The sequence below is a fragment of the Vigna unguiculata genome, chromosome 11 (assembly GCF_037176805.1).
Source record: "Vigna unguiculata cultivar grain cowpea cultivar isolate G323 ecotype 2 chromosome 11, ASM3717680v1, whole genome shotgun sequence".
Lineage (NCBI taxonomy): Eukaryota > Viridiplantae > Streptophyta > Magnoliopsida > Fabales > Fabaceae > Vigna > Vigna unguiculata.
The window spans coordinates 42,811,070-42,832,066 of NC_140802.1; the positions used below are offsets into that span (position 1 = coordinate 42,811,070).

Genomic DNA, 20,997 nt, shown 5'->3' on the forward strand with positions numbered 1-20,997 from the left:
TATTTTTTCACTTTTCTATTGGTTGGTGAAAATAAAATACACAAAGAAAAGACAGAAATATAAAAATAAAGGTAGTTGAAGAGTGATAAATTGAAAACTATTTTTTATTTATTTTAAATAAAATATATAAATATTATTTTTGTTTATAATTTATAAGAAAAAAAAACTTGAAAAAAAAAAACTCACTTTTTTATTATACTTGGTTATCAAAATCATCTCAATTATTCAACCGAAATAATGACAAGAGATAAATGCTCATAGACAAGCAACCCAAAGAGCTCTATGAGACGATTACTCCTACAATATCTCAAAAACATGCAGATTATGTTGAAGAATTAAACGTCAAGAACATAAGTGGTACATTAAAAATGGGTATAACAAATTAAAAAATAAAAAAAATTCACTCCCTCGAATTTGAATAAGACTCAACAAATAATGTAGCACTCGTCATTCCAAATTTTGATGGAGTCAATTAGATCCAAGAAAGGGGTATCAAAGAATCTTTTTTGTACTAGTTTCTAGTCCTGTGCAAGACTAGAACGGAATAAGCCACATATAGGAAACTTTAGATGAACGACTCAATAAAATAGAAGAAACCTTCCAATAGCAGCACGTTGAAGCATATGAAACAAAACTCTTTCATAGATGTCTCCAAAATTAAACCAAATAAATAACAACAAAAGAAGCTATAATGCTGCAACTTACAGAATAGCAAGTTCAATAACAATAATAATAAAATGAGACAGACGGTATAAAGTAAACTTAACTCAGTTGCCATCATGGCACCTTAAACTCCAACGAAAACCAATAAATGAAACAACAAAACTTTAGGCAGCTGCAGAAAAATGCCAACAAATGCCCCTCTAAATTGCAGAAAAATGCATCCCCTGCAGAAAACAAAAATTTATGTGAGATATGAATACTGAAATTAATCATATAAAAAAACAACAAAACTTGTACATCTATAATTAGGTCAATCTGAAATGTCTAGCTAGAAAAATCAGCTACAATTCAATTCCCATGAATCAATAAAAAAAGGTGAGTACTCATCAGAGACAAAAATCATCATACAAGGGCTTGAAACACGAGCAATTACCGAAACTTCAAACGTCACAAATAAGGCAAGATGCACAAGCAAAAACATACCAGTCCTAGCGTCTATCAGTTTTGCCACTGGAGCGCTTCCCAGAATACAAGTGCTTGGGCTTCAGAGTAGGTATGACTCTATCAGCTTCTCCGCGACGGGCATCCTTGTTTCTCTTCTTGACAGATTTCTTTGCAAGTTTAATTGCCTTGACCTTTTGAGCAGAATCCTTGAAGCCTTCACCAGGCACAACTTCATGTGGTGGGCGTGACAGTGACCTAGACCGTGACAGTGATCTACTCAGTCGTTGTTTTTTGCTAGGTGTATCTCCATCAATGTCCATACCATCTCGGCCATTTGCATTTCTTTCAGGTGATCTCTCCCTTTTCCGTCCTCTTGTAGAGACAGATCTGCTGCGCATTCTCTTAATTGCCAAAGTGGGATCAAGCCCCAAAGATGACAACTGTCTTCCCATTCTCTCTGACGTGAACTGCTTGTCCTTGTCAAACTTTCTAGGAACAGTTGGCCTACTCTCCGCATTGCTCTTTTTAATCCTGTGCTGCTGGATGAGCAAGCTTTTCTTTTTCCTAATCACAGCTAAAGCTTCTTGCTGTTCAGGAGTCAACTCAGATCCATCAATCTCAAAATCATCATCCTCAGCTTCTGCCTCTCTCATCCCTTCTTCTCTTTCCAACTCTTCAACCCTATGCAGAATATCAGGATCAATGAAATCATAAACATTGTGTCCATCCAAGATTTCAGGCAGTATATCCTCTTTCCATTCATCATTGGCTAAAATGTAACTCTTTCTCAAATTCATTGAGTATACACCAGCCCCACCATTCTCATCCTCCAGATCCTTTTCAGTTTTTCTCTTTTCCTTCTCAGCTGCTTCCTTAGCTCTAGCTTCTAAAACTGCTGCAGGAATACATGATGGTCGTTCCTTCTGGTCACGAGGCTTTGGTAGTGCAACATGAAACCTATTCAAGCAGTCATTAATTTTCTTTGATTTCATCTTTATTTCTACCCTCTGATTCAATAACCTTTCACATGCTGCATTTTTTACAGCAATTACCCCATCTTCGGTCAAAGTGCTCATGGTCAACAATACACCGTCGTCATTTGTTGCCTCACCTCCTTGACCAACTATAGTCTTCATGGCTTCAGCTTTCATCTCCATGACCAGCTTCATATCTTCCTCCGGTATCCCATCCAGCGGTTGCAAGTCAGTCTTGTTGCAAACTATGATCAGTGGCTTGTTCATGAACAAGGACTTAATGCTGTGAAACAGAGCGGCTTGCTGAGCAATACTGTAGCCACAAGAACCAGAAATATCCAAGAAAAACAATATTGCAGCTCTCAAATGTGCTAGAGCAGTGATACTGCACATCTCAATAATATTACGATCCTCAAAAGGCCTGTCCAGAATCCCTGGTGTATCAATTACTTGGTACCTCAGGTATTTATAATCTGTGTGACCTACAAAGAGAGACTTTGTAGTGAAAGCATAGGGCTGGACATCGACATCAGCTCTTGTAATTTTGTTAATAAAAGAGCTTTTCCCAACATTTGGATATCCACAGATCAAGACAGTCCTTGTATTAGGATCAATCGAAGGGAGCCTAGCCATGTGCTGTCTGACTTGTTCTAGATAAGCCAAACTCGGTCCAATCCTCTTGATCACAGTGCACATGCGGCCAAGAGCAGCCACCTTAAGACACTTGCACCGATACAGTGAGTCACCATACTTCAGCAATTTCACATAGTCTTTGGCAATCTTACTGATAAGATTCCTAGCAGTGTTGATTTGTCCAAGTGCAAGCTTGTAATGGTCTTTGTTGTAGAGCACATGGAGGAGATCCCCATAGAAAGGATGAATATCATCAAGCCGGGGGAACTCATCAATTATGGTAGAGAGCTTATCATAAAAATTCTGCTGAGTGTACTTCACCTTGCGCATGTAGAATTGGCGGAGCCGCGAAATTGCATATCCCTTGTGCACAACAGTCGGTGTCTGCCGCTGGGTACGTGAGAGGATGATATCAACGAAATCCTTCCCATTTGGCACCACAGTAATCTTCTTAAAATTATACTGAACCATCGCACCCTATCAACCTTCCTGCCACACAAAAAGTATAACAAAATTACAAAAAAAAAAATCGTTGGACCAAAAAGGGGCTACAAAAGTTAAACCAGACACGGTAATGCAAACATCAATTTTCATTCAGAAAGCAACACTGCATGTAAATATATGCTGAATATACCATTATATAATTTAGATGAACACATTCAAATTTAGAACATATAATAACAGCCCAAAATGAATCTTAATAAACCAAAACAATAACACATAATAAACTCAATCGAACATTTAAACCCGAGACCCCATGAACAATCCTGAGAAATCAACAAGGCAGTGCATGGAAAACGGGGCGATACGCGGGTGACGAATACTTAGCAAGAACAGACTTACCCTAAAACACGTTCGCTTGTAGGGTTTGTATTGTATGCGCCACCCAAAGTGTTGCGGCTATGCCACCGATCTTCAAGACTCTGTTTTGGTTGGAGGCTGCACACAGTCTCAAACATATACATAAGGTTGAACGAGGGTTTTATTTTGGAGAAGGTGGCACAATGTCGGTTGCACTGGGAAACGGGCCCAACCCGGCCCAGTTTAAATTTACATAAGTATCAGCCCAACCTTTTTTTATGGTATTATCTGATCCTAAATAATGATAGAATTATATATCTTTTAATAATTACTTCAAGAATTTGATTAGAGTATAATATGTCATAAATACTTTTAAAATTTAATTTATTATGTAAATATGGTTTTTTGTATTTTTATGATAATATCTTAAAAAATCATAGGAGTATTTGAAACCTTTTCTTGTATTTTTGTGATATTAATTTCAAAGGAATATTTGAAATTATTTTTAGATAAATGATAACGTGGAACTTATCGTTATAATATTTACTATCATTTTTCATTCATAAATAGATAATTCAAAAAAACAAAAATTTAGTTAATAGTATGAAATTTAAACTGATAATTTATTGAAAATTTTAAAGAAACTAGATATATTTTATCTGGATTCGAGAAAGCTTGTTTGCTATTTTTTTTATTGAATAAAAAGATAAAACATGATTTAATGCAAATAAGATAGTATTTCCCTTCTTTAAAAATCATGACCTAGTCCTATGTATTATATTGTTATTGAAAATTTATGCAGTAAAAGAATGACATTTTGAAGTTGAAAATACAGAGTGATTTGGAGGAAATCTCTTGGAATATTATTTAATATTTATTTGTTATGGATTTTATTGTAATATTATTTATAATTATATATTAAAAATAACGTCTACTATGATTTTTAATGAAAAATAAATAAATATGTATATTGTAATTTTATTACTTAACTTATAATAACTAATAAGTAACCTGAGTGAATTATAACATATCTCCCTACAATTATCAAGAGTTTATGAAAATAGATAATTATAAGGTCTAATAATTTTTTTTTAATCAGGTAACATATAATGTCATATAAAAAAATATTATATCTTTCAATTAACTATTTTTATTATTAGACGTATGATTGATAGATATAATTAATAAAACAATAAAGATATTGCTTTTAAAAGAAGGGACCTGAGGTTAGAAATAGAGATGTAAAAACGAGTTTCAATCCGTGAGTCAACCCGACTCGTCACGGGTTTGAGTCGGGTTAGGTTGAGAAAAATTTAACTTTTTTAAAAGTGGATTGAACTCAACCCAGTTCACTTAACCCACTAGCATTTTTTTACAATGTTTTTTAATTTTTGTAATAATTATTTATTACTTCTAATTATATAAGTTCACAATTTCATATCTTTAAATGTTAGAATGTTACTCAATAATATTTGAATAGTTTGAATGCTTTATTGAATAGCGTGACAGAAAATGTGTAATATTAGCCATGTTTTCTTGAACTATATTGACACTTTCTTGGAAACAATTCATCATATATTGGTGGTGGACATGATGAAAACATTGGTTCTTGATTTTATTGTGATTGTCATCTCATGGATTTTTTTAAAAAATTATTTAAATATTTGAATACTTAAAAATAAATACATAAATAATTTTTTTATGTGGGTTGGTGAACCAACCCACTTAACCCACCAACCCGTGGTGGGTTGAGCCGGGTTGCAAAATTTCTGACTCACCATAAAGTGAGTCAGGTTGGGTTCACTCATTTTCAACCTGACTCGTGATGAGCCAACCCGTGTGAGCCGGGTTGGCTCACTTTGACAATAGAAGAAGAAAAAAATCTCTTTAATTTTATGTGTTAACTGATATTTGTGTATAGCACCGATTAATCATTGAAAAAGTTACAATTGAATATTAACAATATAAAACAAAAGTTATGTAAATATTAAATCAAACTAATAGTATAGAACTAAAATTATATAAATATTAAATGTTAATTTTAATAAAATAAGATAATATGATCAAAATGAACTAATATCTCATTTAATAGTCTAAACCATCAAACAAAACATTGTATATATGATAGTTCAAAGCATAAAATCCAAAATATAAATAGTGTGTTACAGTCATCCCACAAAAATTAGATAAAATGTTATACAATTTATGTACACAACTTGCACTAGAGTTTTCAAAAGAGAAAACACAAGTCTAAACCAAAAACACTAGAATTTTCATAGAAACTCTACTGTGCAACATTTTCTACTCTTCCCTGCACGGGGCTAGCTACAAGATCTTCAACTGCTCACACCGATCAGATGATCATGGCACGAAATAACAGACACTAAAAAACAAAAGAGACAAAAAAAAAGGGTAAGCTAGTGATTTAAAAAGAAAACATAAATCATTCTATAATCAATAACATACAACAGGCACAAATAATCAATTAGTTTAACACAATTTGATAATCTAAGACTCAATTAATCCAGATTCATGCATTGAGATTGAATTCAGGCAGCTGTGCATTTGTAGTGGCATCTCATGTTCTGCATAGCGATAGATACAGGGTAAAACTCTACCACATACAAGGTTAGTCCGTTAACACCTACGATCAAGAAAAAAATCTTAGGCTATGACCTTTTGCTCCTCTCACCACATACCACATTCCTCTCTACTTAAGAATTTGAATGGTTATTAGAGAGTTAGGATAACTGCCAAGATAATCCATACCTCAATGCATACACTACCACAATCATTACTAATCCTCCTTGGGTTAGCATTAACCAATCTCAACTCAGTCTCATATAAACAATCTCATATCATATACTCATCATTCATAATAATTAAAAAGTTTTTATAACCACAAAAATACCATTCAAATCACTTAAGAATACAAGTTTAAAGTCCGTACTTACTCGCCCAATTAGTAGCAATTCCCAGCCATTGGCCTTTGTTCGCCCAACTAGTAGCACTTGCCCAACCACTGGTACAGGTTTGAAATTTCCTAACTTGGAAATTCGTCCAATGAGTAACACTCGCCCAGCCACTGGTCCATGTCTGAAATTTCTAACTTGGAAAATCACCCAACGAGTTTGTGAATCTGCATAATTTTGTAGATCAGTGTTCTGTATAATCATGCAGATCAACTTATTTGCTTAGCGAGTAGGCTCGCCCAACGAGTAAGCAAATTTGCACAATTCTACAGAAACTGATTTAAGCAAAATTATACTTATTCAACAAATCCTTACAACCCCAAAACCTATAGAGAGACCATTCGAGTATCAATTAATTATATCAAAATATTCACACCAATTGCATCCAATTACACCTATATAACATACAATTATTTTCGATCAACAGATAAAACCTAAGTATTTATTATTTTCAAACATCACAATCCAGTTTATATATCAACATCAGTCAATTACAAAATAATCACATAATAACATTCCTAACATGTTTGTGAAACATGATAGATATTAACTTTCCTTACTTGAGATATTATACAAACAGTTCACAGAGAGTTTCAATACACCTCACAACCCGACAAAGTCCCTAACTCTCCATAAGAACAACAAGAACATGATCATAGTGCATCAATAGAATCACTAATCAGTGGAAAAAACATAAGGAGAACTCAGAAGACACATGCGGTCTAGAATCATCTGCATGCAAAGAGATTTAGACAAAACCAGAGAAAATAACAGAAAATCAACTCACTATGTTTTAGAGATTGATCAAACAGACATGTAGAGCGTGTCGCAGGGATCCCCCTAGCGATCTCTGATTGTTGAACACATGATTACACTTTGATCGTTGAACACATGATTACAAAAGTCAACAACTTAGAGAAAAGATAAAGAAGATTTTAGAAACAGTTCTTAGAAAGATAAAATGTTTATAACTAATTAGACTCGTTTATTAGATTTCTATTTATATTTAACACTTTTTAATAATAAAATAACCAAGTTTCATTATTTCAAACACTTACTCGTTCTAAACTACTACGGTGTAATAATATGTAATTCCATATTATTTATAATTTTTTAATTTTACTTCTCAATATCGAGATAGTTATAGGTATTATTGTTAATTTATAGAAATGAAATAATATTATTTACTTTTAAATACTTTTTGTCGAAATATAATAACTTATATTGATTATTCAATCCAATCAATTCAATTGATTGATTTGAATTGGATGCAAATGAAAAATATATTCAATATAACATCATTTGATTAAAATTAATTAAATTAGATGGAAAATTGTATAAAATTCAACTGAAAATCACTTATTATAATTATTAGCAAAAATGTATTTCCCAAAGCTTCGATAAGAGCATATTTGATATTTCATCAAAGCGAACAATGAAATAAATAAAAAATTTATTAGAAAGAAGACTACACAAAATTCTTCAGAATTCAAACAAAATAAAGAAAATAGGAAGAAAAAAAAACATAGTTCCCAGCAACTGTGTTTCTGAAATGTTTTATTCTGATAACACGCACACGCTGAACGGATGAGGTGTGATGAGTGAATGATGTTGAGGGTGGCCGTGCGATGGAATTGGAAGCCAATGGCTTCTCTGCCACTAACTACCTTTGCATACAAACAGCAACAGTTCCACACTCTGAACCCTAGGCCTCCATGTCGCACCTTCAGGCTTTTATGTCGAACTTCTTCTTCCGCCGTTGCACACACCTCGCTTCCTCTCTCCGCCGACTTGAACCGCTACCTTCGCTGCTCCATGCCGCAGAGTTCGCCGCTCCGAGTCGCGGTTCTCGTTAGCGGAGGCGTCGATAGCAGCGTCGCTCTCCGGCTGCTCCACGCCGCCGGCCATTCCTGCACCGCTTTCTACCTCAAGATATGGTTCCAAGTACGCCTTCATTCTTCGCGTTTCAAATTGAATTGCGTAATCGATTTTGCGGCTGTTGCTTTCTCACGCGTGGTTTTTTGTAGGAAGATTTCGAGAACTTTTGGTCTGAGTGCCCCTGGGAAGAGGATTTGAAGTATGCCAAAGCTGTTTGTAGTCAGGTCGTTTTCTTATCAACGCCTTTGTTGTGTATTTTGCTGATCAGAACATTAGTAATGGAAGTGCATATGGTGTTTGTGTTTCTATTTGCAGGTTGATGTACCGTTAGAAGTGGTTCATTTAACTGATGAATACTGGAACAATGTGGTATGCTGGATCGATTCAGCTATTTTTGTTCAATATTTATTCACTTTCCGTTTAATGGGAATCTTCTATGATCCGTATAACTTATAATTGTAAGCTATTTGTTTTTCCTTTAACATAAAATTAGTTCGTGTATAACTTATAATAAGCTTATAGAACAGTTAAATGCGAGAATTTCTATAAATTAATTAATAGCTTAATTAATTTTAACTGATGGAAGAAGTAATTCATTTTACCTTATTCTTTTCTTTTGCAAGTGCCTATGAATAAGTTTTTCTAGAGAAGCCTAAAATGTAAGTTGCAATAGTGTAGGTATTTCTGCCTCGTTGTTTGACTATTACTTACTTGTATATCAGGTTTCTTACCTCATTGAAGAGTATAGTAGTGGCCGAACTCCGAACCCCGATGTTCTTTGCAATACAAGAATAAAGTTTGGTATACATTCAGTCTTATGCAATAAGCCCAATCTGATCTTGTGGTAGTATGTTTCACGTACTTTGTTTCTGTTTCATTGATAAAATACTGTTTTGTTAGGTGCATTCTTGGACGCTATTGGTGGCATGGGCTTTGACTATGTTGCCTCTGGGCATTATGCAAATGTTATCCACCCATGTGCTGATGGCATGAATGAGCCTTCTGTTCTTGAACTATCACAAGACACGGTACTCATGAATCTTGATTCTGTTTGTCTATTATTATATGCAGGTGATATATTTGTGTACTTTGAGCGCTGTCGGAAGAATCTTCAATGATCAGTATTAAGTTTTGCATATTTCTCTCCTTTCCCATTTATTATGCCGGAAAATACATACTGTTAGATCTTGTTAGTGTATATAAGTTTCTGATAAGTTTTTGGTCCTGTTAGAATCTGATTTGGTAGTTTGTTATTCAATCTGTACCAATTTTCAGTTACACTACTTTTGGTCTGTGCCTGTATTACGCACCTGACTAGTTGTTGCCTATATATAATGTACTTGTTGAACCCTTTGAAAAATATCAAGAATTATTTTCATTCTCTCTTTACACTCTGTATGCAAGTTTGTTTCTCTGCAATTTTTTTTTTCTATACTCTGCAGATCACATTCTATCAGATCTTAATGTGCTTTTGTAATTTTAGGTAAAGGATCAAACATACTTCCTTTCACACCTTTCACAATCCCAGCTGAAGCAACTTCTCTTTCCACTTGGTTGTATTCCCAAGGTCTGTTGTGAATTTGAATCATTTTCAATGCTTGAATTGCGTTTAAATTTGTATGCAATTCAATCACTTTTTTGATGTCTATCTTCAGAATTCAGGCAGTAGGCAGTCAGAATATATTTATTAATTTGTGTGCCTTTAATTGTTGTTTAGGATTTAAATTTGAATGCTGCACTTCAGTAACCATTTGACAGGCCAACAAATTATCTTGCCTCTACGAAGTTTTTTCCATCTTGCGGCTTTAAAAGACAATTGCTATCCTTTTTTATATGATGGCTGCCATAAGAATTTGAGCATGAAATTTTCTGAATATATTTATTAAATAGGTTTTTTAGTGCCCTTAATTGTAGGTTGATATTTAGATGCACTTTTGAAGCGAAATAAAAGCTATCACGTTATCTTTTTCTCTAGGCATGTTGTTTTGAAGAAATATTAATCTAATTGTCTTCTACTGCCACACCATCTGCAGGATGAAGTTCGCAGGCTTGCGACAAAATTTGATTTACCAAATAAGGATAGAAAGGATTCCCAAGGAATATGCTTTTTGGGCAAGGTATGTGCAGTGAACAGCTCCTTACATCATATCTATTTCATGGTGATGAGATGTATTTACAAATAACTCTTGAGCTTTTAGAGGTTCTAAAAGTGAAAGATTAAAATATAAATGAAATGATACTTTGGCAATGTCCGTATGAATTATGATAACCATTCTTTAATTTTCTTTTTTAGAAAATCAATGATGCCATATTTTTGTTTGGAAGCTAGTGTAGAAATTTGATTTCTTGTTTCTGTTCACTTTTTTTGAGTTATAGATAAGATTCAGTGAATTTGTTGCAAGACATATTGGGGAAAGAGAAGGTATCATACTGGAGGCTGAGACAGGAGATTTCCTTGGCAAACATCGAGGATTCTGGTTTTATACTATTGGTCAGCGTCAGGGTCTACGACTACCTGGAGGTCCATGGTTTGTTATCTCCGTATTTCTTTCTGACATTAGTTGTATTTATGTGATAAGTTTCCAATCATGTAATCACAAAATTCATTTTGTATTGAAGATATATTCACGTTGTAGGCGCAGAAATATTAGGTTATTAATACGATTTGCGTTGTTCAATTTTTTCTATCATTACTTCGACTATTTTCTCCACATTGAATAATTTGAAAAAAAAAAAGAAATCTTTCAATGCATTCCTGTCCAGATGTCAAATTTGGGCTTGTATTAAAAAAAAAAAGAAATTCATCCCATTTTTTTTATCTTATGCAGGTATGTTGTCGAGAAGGATGTTAAAAACAATGTAGTTTTTGTCTCAAGAAATTACTTTTCCTTTGACAAAAGGAGGCGTGTATTCCGTGTTGGCTCTTTTAAATGGCTTAGTGAGGTGCCCCCAGGCCAGACAAGTCAGCTACAGTGCAAGGTGAATTACTTGAAGATCAATTTCTCTTTCCTGTTATTTAAAACAGTTTCTCATTTTTGTAGTACTGAGTTATGTTATGGTATCTTGACCTTTTCAGGTGAGACATGGTCCTGGATTCTACGATTGTAACTTACAAATGGAAGTGGAAGGAGATGGCCAAGGTCACTCTGCAGTTGTCCGCATATTTGAAGATGATCAAGGCCTGGCAGCTGGGCAGTTTGCGGCCTTTTATGAGGGAAGAAGATGCTTAGGTTCTGGTGTGATTTTGGAGTTCTGGGATGATCATAGTTTTCCAGTTTGTACAAAAGCTTTAGAAATTGCTAGAATGGAAGATAAATCGATGCTTGGAAATCCAGTAAAAATAAAAGTTAAACCAGATAGCCCCCAAGAAGTATGTGATTCTGCCGAGTTAGCAAGTAAAACATCATAAGGTAATAAGAAATTCTTGAGTTGTTGACGCTGAACAAAACAGGCAGACATGTCAGGAAAATGCAGCTTCCATATTCCCTTTTCAATTGGCTACAAAATATTACTGCTAAACGTGACGTGTATATTTTTCCGAGCTTTGGTTCTGTAACTTTTTATACACATGTTCAGGAAGTATTTTTTGTTGGGAATGATGGGCATTTAAGTTGCAATACGAATGTAAGATAGGTGACAAAATAGTAGCTTCCACACTATTTTGGATTGGATTGCGGATAAAGTTGAAAAGGAAAAGGAAAGAGTGAGAGAAGTATGACTCTCAATATTAAGAGAAAAAATATAGAATAAAGAGAAATAAGTGTAATGTTTGTAGTATATTTTATTGATGTGGTAGAAAAAAATTAAAATAATTGAATAATATAATAAATTATCTTTATTATAATTTTTATAAGAATTGGACTAAAAGTCATGATTGTACTATTACAAATCACTATTAGTCTAATCAATATATGTGAGGAGCATAATCAATATGGTTTGTACCAAAAATTGCACCCAAATCTATGTGATGAGCTCTACCACTGTATACTTTCTTACTAAAAGTTGTATAACAATTTTTATTAAGAGCTTAATATTCATGATTGTACTAAAATTTGTACATTGATCTATGTGACGTTCTTAATCAGCGTTACTTATGAAAAAAATGAGCCGACTCTAAAAGAAGAAATGGGCTGAAATCAAACTTTAAAACGATTTAAAATAATTTTTAAAAAAATGTTGATGTGTAAACGAACTAGAGAAATTCTCTACCAGTTTAAAATGATTTTAAGAAGGTTTCCATAGACAAGTGAAGAATAACAAAATTTTGTACAAGTATAATTGTAGGAGGAAAGAAACACGTGGTATTTTTATTGGTTTACTCAACTTCTTTAACAAAGTCCAATTCTCCTTTAAGAACTCTGAAAAGGTTGGACTCTATTCAAACTTATTTAAGAATCAAGATAATCTTTATGTAACTTATGTTTACCCTAAGTATACAAAGTCATTTTTTTATCCTTTTCTCTTTGAGCTAAAAAAATACAAGTAATAGTTTTAAAAAAATCATTTCCACCTTTCAACAAATATTTGATTATTGTAATTCTTGATGCAATAAATAAAGTCGTTGAAAGTTTATAAGGAACAACTCCAAAAAATAAAAACATGAAATAAACATTGTTGCTGATAATAATTCACAAAATGAAAGATTTATAAAGAAGATATATTCTCTCATTTTTTTTATAAGGCTTTCGAATGATTTACACTTAATATTTAAAAGAAGAACTCATAATTCATGTTGTAATTATATGATGAGTGAAAAATGGTTAATATATGCAACTAATCAGAAAATTAAAACTCCTACCTAATATCATCACACTTAATTTTTGTTGAATCACTCCAAAGAACAGCACCTTAATTTTGTTGTACAATATTTTTTTAATTAATAAAATTAAACTCCAAATTTAATTGGAAATCTTGAAAAAGAAAAAAGATTTTTGTGTACGGAATAGGATATTTGGGATGAGGAAAGAAGGAGAATAGAGATAAACCCCGCCAAATGTTGAATCCTGATAATTGAGATATAGTTACTTCCCAATCCATGCCATGGCACACACTCTGACACTACCACCCATCTCTTACACTCTCGCTAAAACCCTAAAACCCATTTCTCCATTCCACAAATCTCTTCCCTTCTCCTCTCCAACCCTTTCTCGTCTAAAGCACACTCGACGCTCCCTATCCCGCTCCGTTCAGCGCTCTACCGTCGGCAAATTCTCCGGCAGTGTCGACGATGAAGAAGAATCAGAGGAACTGGACGAGCTCGATGTCATCGCCCTCGAGCAAGAAGCAAAGGACGCTGCCCAAGCTTATTCAAACTCTCTGTCTCAAGTTCTGAGCATCGGTGAATATATATTTTTAATTTGTTTCTGTTTCTCTTTGCAGTGACACTTCAATGACCATCTCTATGATTTTATTTTATTTTTTTAATTCAGAAGACGAGGAGAAAAATGATCGCAAGGAAACAGCTCAATCCCGCAGGAGGAATACACGGAGAACAAAATCTGTTAGTATATAATTAAGTTTTTGTTGTTAAATACACACATACATATTCCATTATTTATCTGTTAGTATAAGGCTTAATTAACTTTTTATTCCATTATTTTGTTTATTTTATTCAATTAGGTTCCATTACTAATAAAATATTCACTGTTTTGATTTAGGAGTAATACAATTTATAATCAATCTATAATAATAATTTATAAAACTAACCACCTCAAATTTCAAACGCACATTGTTGCATGTTTAAAATTGAGAGACTTGAACAACTTTTTTAATTAATAGAAGGATCAAATTGAATAAAATAAAAAGAATAAAAAAAGGTAACTAAGCCTATATATTACAACGATAATGTACTTGGCAAGTTCTGGAACTCTACACGATGCCAAAGAATTCAAGCAATGAGTCTTTTTTTAGTTATATGAATCGGGAGATTTGTCACTTACGCTTGAATTTACTACATTCTCCAGCTTAGGTGTGAGTCACAATAGCTATGAACACCTGTTTTTAGGCAGATACTTTTTCTTTATTGTTTGTAACTAGTTAGCAGTATTTCTTTTAACGAGATTGAAGTAAACGGGGACACTTACTGAAACTCGTCTAATTTGGATGGCAGATCCCGGACAATCTTCTCCAAAGGGTTGCAATTGTTGGAAGGCCAAATGTTGGCAAGTCAGCATTATTTAATCGTCTTGTTGGGGTATTGAAGATTTCTCTAAACTTTGTTTTTCTTTATGTCTTTGTGTTTTAGGGATATAACATTGGAATTTTTGATGCATCCAAAACCTGAATGTTGAAATTGATTCGTTATAATATTCACCTCTTTGATGCTTAAATTGTAGGGAAACAGGGCTATTGTGGTTGATGAACCTGGGGTTACCAGGGATCGTTTATATGGTCGATCGTATTGGGGGGAGCATGAGTTCATGGTAGTGGACACAGGCGGGGTTATCACTGTTTCAAAGTCACAAGCTACTGTTATGGAAGAGCTGGCTATTACTACTACCATTGGTATGGATGGCATTCCACTTGCTGTTAGAGAAGCAGCTGTTGCCAGGATGCCCTCAATGATCGAGAGACAAGCAACTGCAGCTGTGGAAGAATCATCTGTTATTATTTTCCTGGTCGATGGTCAGGTATTTTGTATGCGATGTCTTTTAATTTTCCTTGTCTAGGGCTGTTTCTTTTTCCCTGCTCAATTCTTGTTGTAATATAATAAATATATAAAAAATGGGTCACAAGATACGTTAAAAGGCGATATTTCCTTTTAGTATGAATAGGATGGGCAATCCATTCCTCCAAGGCTACAGTCATTGATAAATATTTTTTGGGAATTCTTGAATCTAACTTTTACCCGTATTTTACTACTTTGGGTATTCACGGTGTCTTAGGCCCATACGTCACGTTTGCAAAAGAGGGTTACATAAACTGAGGGTGGTGCGAAGAAAGAGAAAGAGAAAATGTGTATATGAAGATGGAGGGTACCAAATATAAGGGTGAAAATTATTCTGAGGTTGTGGTTGTTGATTTTGAGTAAAGGCTGGTGCTTAGTTGGGAAGTCTCGCATCAATTATTTGGGTGCCACTTATATATATATATATATATATATATATATATATATATATATATATATTGGACAACTTCACTTAATGCCAATCAGTTTTAAGATGAAATTTGATACGGTGGTTGCCTATTCTGATAGGCTCGCCTGGTTTGATAGGTATCTGTGGATGAGTGGGTTGGGAAAGTCCCATTAGTGGTTATTCCATATTTGTACGGAGGTTATTTCTATCCGGTACTGTTTCTTTGTTTGATTTCTCTAATTCCATTATACAGAGGAATTTTATTATGATCGTGATACATATTGTAACCAGTTTATTTCTCTTGTTATATAACTTGGTTCCTATAATGGTGCCATCTGGCTACAGCTGGCAATTATACACCATCAAAATGGGACTATAATTTTGTTGTTATTTTAAAAGCATGATATACCAACTGATTTACATAGCGCTCCAAATCATGATCCAAAGACAGTAATGACACATATGTTGAACAGGCAGGACTAACAGCAGCTGATGAGGAGATTGCTGATTGGCTACGTAAAAACTACTCAGATAAATATGTCATTCTGGCAGTTAACAAGTGTGAATCTCCTCGCAAAAGAATTATGCAGACATCTGAATTTTGGTCCCTTGGGTAAGCTATTTCTGTGAGGATGCACTCCTGAGTGGGTGAATATTGAATGCCTAAAGTGTGGCAAAAAACAGTGGAAAATGGTCAGGGCACTTAACCGGTTTATAAATAATGTTTATAATCTGATACTTTCATATCGTGTTAAATTAAATTCAATGACCATTATGGGGAATCGGATGACTTACTTATATTAGTGGTTAACTAACCAAAAGCAGTTAACTTTTTCAATAAATATACAGTTCAGGTGGCAGTAAGCCGTTATTTTAATTATGATGTGTTGTTGTAGTATTAAACGAAGTTTGGTTTGATAGATGTGAATATTCGCTTTAACCCCAATTATGGTACAGAACCACCCTTTTTAATTTCAATTTACTTTACTTTTTTACTATGTGTTATTCCTCTTATTGGTTCACATGTGAGTAATTTAGAGTAAATAACCACGGTCAGGTATAAAATATATGTTGTTATGCAGTTTTCTATTATTGATGCGATTAAGATATAACAAGTACACATTTAAAAAGAAACTTAATTTCTCTTGATTAGATGGACCTTTTAGCAATCATAAAGGTGTTCAGGATTACATCATATTAAAAGTATAAGAGATCAACAAAAATATCCTTGATAACTTCTAATTCACCTTCCCCCCTCTAAACGGACATCTGAAATTTTTAGCGGTTAAACAGGCTGAGTGGAATTCTTACATTGTTGCATCATATTATTTACTGATCTTTCTAAGTGATATATTTTAATCTGCAAGTGTTGTGTTGTGGTTACTATATCAGATTTGAACCACTTCCAGTATCAGCAATCTCAGGGACTGGAACTGGAGAGCTTCTTGACCTTGTTTGTTCTGGCTTACAGAAAGTTGAGGTTTGTTTTCTGTATACGTTGCATTCTCTTCTGTTATATCATTGACAATTGGTAAATTTAGGTTTTATATTTATAACGTCTCACACAAGTTGATTTGACTATATTTTGCATCACCAACGGATGCAAGTAATTAGATTGAGGTGGTATTATTGTTGATCTCTATACAATTTAGGATCTTAGTTTTTATTCTTATTTCTGAGGCCCTTAATTTTTCAATTTATGCTTTACTTCATGGTGAACTATAGGAATCAAATATTCTTGATGAAGTAGAAGATTATGTTCCGGCAATTTCAATTGTTGGTAGACCAAATGTTGGCAAAAGTAGCATTTTGAATGCACTGGTTGGTGAGGACAGAACAATAGTTAGCCCCATCAGTGGCACTACTCGTGATGCTATTGATACTGAATTTACTGGACCAGATGGACAGGTGCGATTCTTTTGTTGACTAACTAGTAAACACTTGATGCATGTAGCACCACAAATAAATCAAGTCTTAATTCAAAAGTTTTTATTACATTTTTGTAAGAATTGTTGAAAATGTGACATCAACCACATATATGTCTAAATTATTGTTTATAAATGGATACAAAACTTCCCCGTATAAGCTGATTTTGTGAGATTAAATTAGGTCTAAAATTCATTATTTTTAAGGTGGTATGGTATGACCAAATTATAATATATAAATTGGTACAAATTTCATTTTGTATGTAAGTTTTGTGAGATTGAATTAGGTCTAAAATTTATTGTTTCTCAGAAAAATGAAAATTTTGAACGCGTAGTTAGTTATAAAGCTTTCCCAACCACAACTTTGTTTAAGCTGTAACGATACCAGATTGTCATAATGATTTGGTAATCTTTTATTATTTTGAGCAAGCACAATAATTATTTTCTTATTTTCTTTTCTGTAGAAGTTCCAACTTATTGATACTGCTGGAATCAGGAAAAGAGCAGCCATTGCATCAGCTGGGAGTACAACAGAGGCTTTGTCAGTGAATCGAGCATTTCGTGCTATTCGTCGTTCTGATGTTGTTGCTCTTGTCATCGAGGCCATGGCTTGTATCACAGAACAGGTTCCCAATGAATTCTTTTGTTTGTGGCATGAAATCTATATTGTCTTTCTTTTGGTTATAATAAAGTAATGCTGCAGGCTGGAGGTAAATGGGATACTAGTTGTTTAACGTAATACTTTTCCCCTCCTTAAACTATTTAAATGTCTTTTGAAGGACTACAAGATAGCTGAGAGGATAGAAAAAGAAGGAAAAGGTTGTGTGATAGTTGTAAATAAGTGGGATACAATACCAAATAAAAAGCAGCAGACTGCATTACACTATGAGGAAGATGTCAGAGAGAAGCTTCGCTCACTTGATTGGGCTCCAATTGTTTATTCTACTGCTATAGCTGGTAACAGTGTTGACAAGTATGTTTTATCTGGAAAGTTATTGATTTATGCTGTATACATGCTAATTCCATGCTTTGAATTCGTCCAACTTTCCTTTTAAAACAAGTTTTTATTTCATAGGCATGTGTAATAAATATCAACTTGTATCACATGGTGAATGAGGTCACGCTTCATATATTTTGTTGAATTTATCTGTTGTAATGCAGGGATCTTGGTAGATCTCAAGTAGTAGTCACATTATTGGCCGATGATGGCTCTGTACTTTTTTGTGTGTACTGGTGTTTCTTGATGTGTAGTAAAAAAGTCCTTGGTCATTTCTTGAGCTTGAGCAATGCACTTAGGAATGGACTTGAGAAGCTGACTCTTTTCAGAATAATTTTTATTTGAATATGGATTAGCTTTGTTTTTTCTGGATGTAACAAATTATTTGTCACAGATAAATTTTAGTCATAAATAACTTTTCTTGGATGTAGAACATGGTATCATATATTGAACTTATTACTTATTCAGGTTTGATAACTTTCGTTGGAGTTGGTCTCCTAAGTGGATAGCTGATCGCTTATTGTTGTTTTCCCAATAGGATTATTGTTGCAGCTAGTGAAGTTGAAAAGGAAAGATCTAGAAGACTTGGCACTTCTATATTAAATCAAGTAGTTCTGGAAGCAGTAGCTTTTAAGCCTCCTCCTAGGACACGTGGTGGAAAAAGAGGGCGTGTTTACTACTGCACTCAGGTATTTGTATCATGTTATGATGGTAGTTTAGTTTTTATTTTTTCTTTTAGTTTACTGGGAAAGTTTGGATCAATTCTTGTTATGTCATTTTTATTGTTCATGATAGAGATGTTCCCATTGCATTTATTAGGATGTTGTGCCCTGTTGACCTATTGATCATGGGTTTGAATTTGGAAATAGCCTCTTTTGCATATGCCGGTAGGACTACGCACATTGATCCCTTATTTGCATAGTGAGGAGCCTTCTAGGGCCGGGACATGTTAGTTTTTGTATTCAATAATATATTCTATTAGCAAACATTTGTTACTAGAATTATTGAAGTGAATAGTGCAGTAGGAATACTCAATAGCTCCTTTGTTATACTTTTATGTACTCACAAAAGTAAAACGTTTAATTACTTTATATTCTAACGGGATCTCGTCTTGCAGGCTGCTATAAGGCCACCTACATTTGTGTTCTTCGTCAATGATGCAAAACTTTTTCCTGAGCCATACAGGCGCTATATGGAGAGGCAGCTGCGTAAGGACGCAGGTTTTTCTGGAACACCCATACGACTTCTATGGCGCAGCAGAAGGAAAATGGGCAAAGATGAAGGTTAGTATTCATTGTATCAAAATCAGTATTGCTACTATGTGCCCCTCATTTTGCTTTCATTGTTTTTCCTTTGCTTCTCCTACCTTGAAAAAATGTATAATGATGCTATAAACATGTCTATATGGTTTGCTCACAGGAAAAGCAGTAACAAGGACCCAAGAGAATCTTACATCAAATGATCCAAAATTGGTACTAACTGCATCATAGGTCAAACATTTGATCATGGAAGAACTGACTGTTATGTTGTGTTGGAAGGAAGTGAAGAAACTTTTCACCTGGGGCTACTTGACTACTCAAATGCTAATGCTTCCTTAAAATCCATCAAGGTTAGTAAAATCTCCCCAAGGACCGGATGGGTGCGGAGAGTTTGGATGAGGATCTGTCATTTATATAGTGATCATTATCATTCTGTAATTCTTGAGTGAGCACTTTGTATTTATGGGGTCGTAGCACATTCTCTGTCAACAACTGCATTGTATATTTATTTTTTGTAGTAGTTGTTGAAGCAAAACTGAGTTTTTGGATTTCTAAGTCTGCGACTCCTTTTATTCAAATATTTAAGCTGGACATCTTCCAGAGATCAGGTTCTCAGTTACTATCTGGAATGATGTTTTTTGTTTTTGCTAAGTAATTGCTGGTAATTTTTGTCGTTGTTACATATATATATATATATATATATATATATATATATATATATATATATATATATATATATATATACACACACATATATATACGCTGATATTCAGCTGCAGTTACCTGCTTGATAGGTTTAACACACTGTTTAGTTTAGTTTTAATCTGTTTGTTTCTGTTTCAGAAAGAACGAACATTTTCTGTTAAATCTATCTCGTAGCTGTGTTGCAGCTGACTCCCTCCTAAACATCTAACGCACTTAACAATACTATTTGGTGCCATTCATTTTTACTCGTCACATTACGAAGGCAATATTTGTCCCTAATTTCATTAATTACAATACAACTGTAATCACAAGATAAAATCATTATTAATACAACTTTCGTCATTTTATATATAAAATTATTTTAAACTAATTTGCATTCATTGAAAAGTTGATTAAGTTATTAGTAACATTATGTTTTAATATTTTTTATAAATGATCGACTTCGAAGATTTGTGTTTGAGTTTGTTGACCCCTCTTGAACCAAGCCTGTTTATTTCACATCTACAGGGCCATGATATGACTGTTAAAGCTGTGAACGTATTGTATCCTGTGTGTTCGGTATTTTGGTGGCAGTTTTGGGTACAAGAGCAGCAAAAGTATGCACTAATAATATATGTGTCTGACTTGTACATGAATTTAATATTGTAGGATATTTTATCAATCAGTTAAG

At 33.8% G+C, this 20,997-nt stretch overlaps 3 protein-coding genes across 5 annotated transcripts; 2 read left to right on the forward strand and 1 right to left on the reverse strand.

The window, feature by feature from the left end:
* Positions 1-587: 587 nt before the first annotated feature.
* Positions 588-3,696, reverse strand: LOC114169184 (nucleolar GTP-binding protein 1-like). The gene is made up of 3 exons (XM_028054223.2): positions 3,558-3,696; positions 1,147-3,203; positions 588-887 (listed from the first exon to the last, which is right to left on the reverse strand). Exon 2 carries the CDS (start codon positions 3,183-3,185, stop codon positions 1,152-1,154), a length of 2,034 nt encoding a protein of 677 aa, XP_027910024.1. The 5' UTR covers positions 3,186-3,203; positions 3,558-3,696; the 3' UTR covers positions 588-887; positions 1,147-1,151.
* Positions 3,697-7,997: 4,301 nt separating this feature from the next.
* Positions 7,998-11,961, forward strand: LOC114168325 (tRNA (5-methylaminomethyl-2-thiouridylate)-methyltransferase). The gene is made up of 10 exons (XM_028053099.2): positions 7,998-8,431; positions 8,515-8,589; positions 8,681-8,734; positions 9,088-9,166; positions 9,266-9,393; positions 9,849-9,932; positions 10,399-10,482; positions 10,742-10,893; positions 11,194-11,344; positions 11,442-11,961. Exons 1-10 carry the CDS (start codon positions 8,093-8,095, stop codon positions 11,772-11,774), a joined length of 1,479 nt encoding a protein of 492 aa, XP_027908900.1. The 5' UTR covers positions 7,998-8,092; the 3' UTR covers positions 11,775-11,961.
* Positions 11,962-13,341: 1,380 nt separating this feature from the next.
* On the forward strand, positions 13,342-20,277 carry EMB2738 (GTP-binding family protein). 3 transcript variants are annotated; one of them, XR_003601079.2, is made up of 12 exons: positions 13,342-13,703; positions 13,795-13,865; positions 14,475-14,558; positions 14,701-14,994; positions 15,915-16,054; positions 16,834-16,921; positions 17,167-17,349; positions 17,831-17,992; positions 18,146-18,323; positions 18,902-19,052; positions 19,481-19,646; positions 19,783-20,277. XR_003601079.2 is itself a non-coding variant. In XM_028055955.2 (12 exons), exons 1-12 carry the CDS (start codon positions 13,406-13,408, stop codon positions 19,851-19,853), a joined length of 1,899 nt encoding a protein of 632 aa, XP_027911756.1. In that variant the 5' UTR covers positions 13,345-13,405; the 3' UTR covers positions 19,854-20,277. The 3 variants fall into 3 exon arrangements, 2 of the variants coding, with proteins under 2 accessions (XP_027911756.1, XP_027911754.1); XM_028055955.2 differs by having other exon boundaries at positions 13,345-13,703; positions 13,798-13,865; positions 18,146-18,339; XM_028055953.2 differs by having other exon boundaries at positions 13,346-13,703; positions 18,146-18,339.
* Positions 20,278-20,997: the final 720 nt, after the last annotated feature.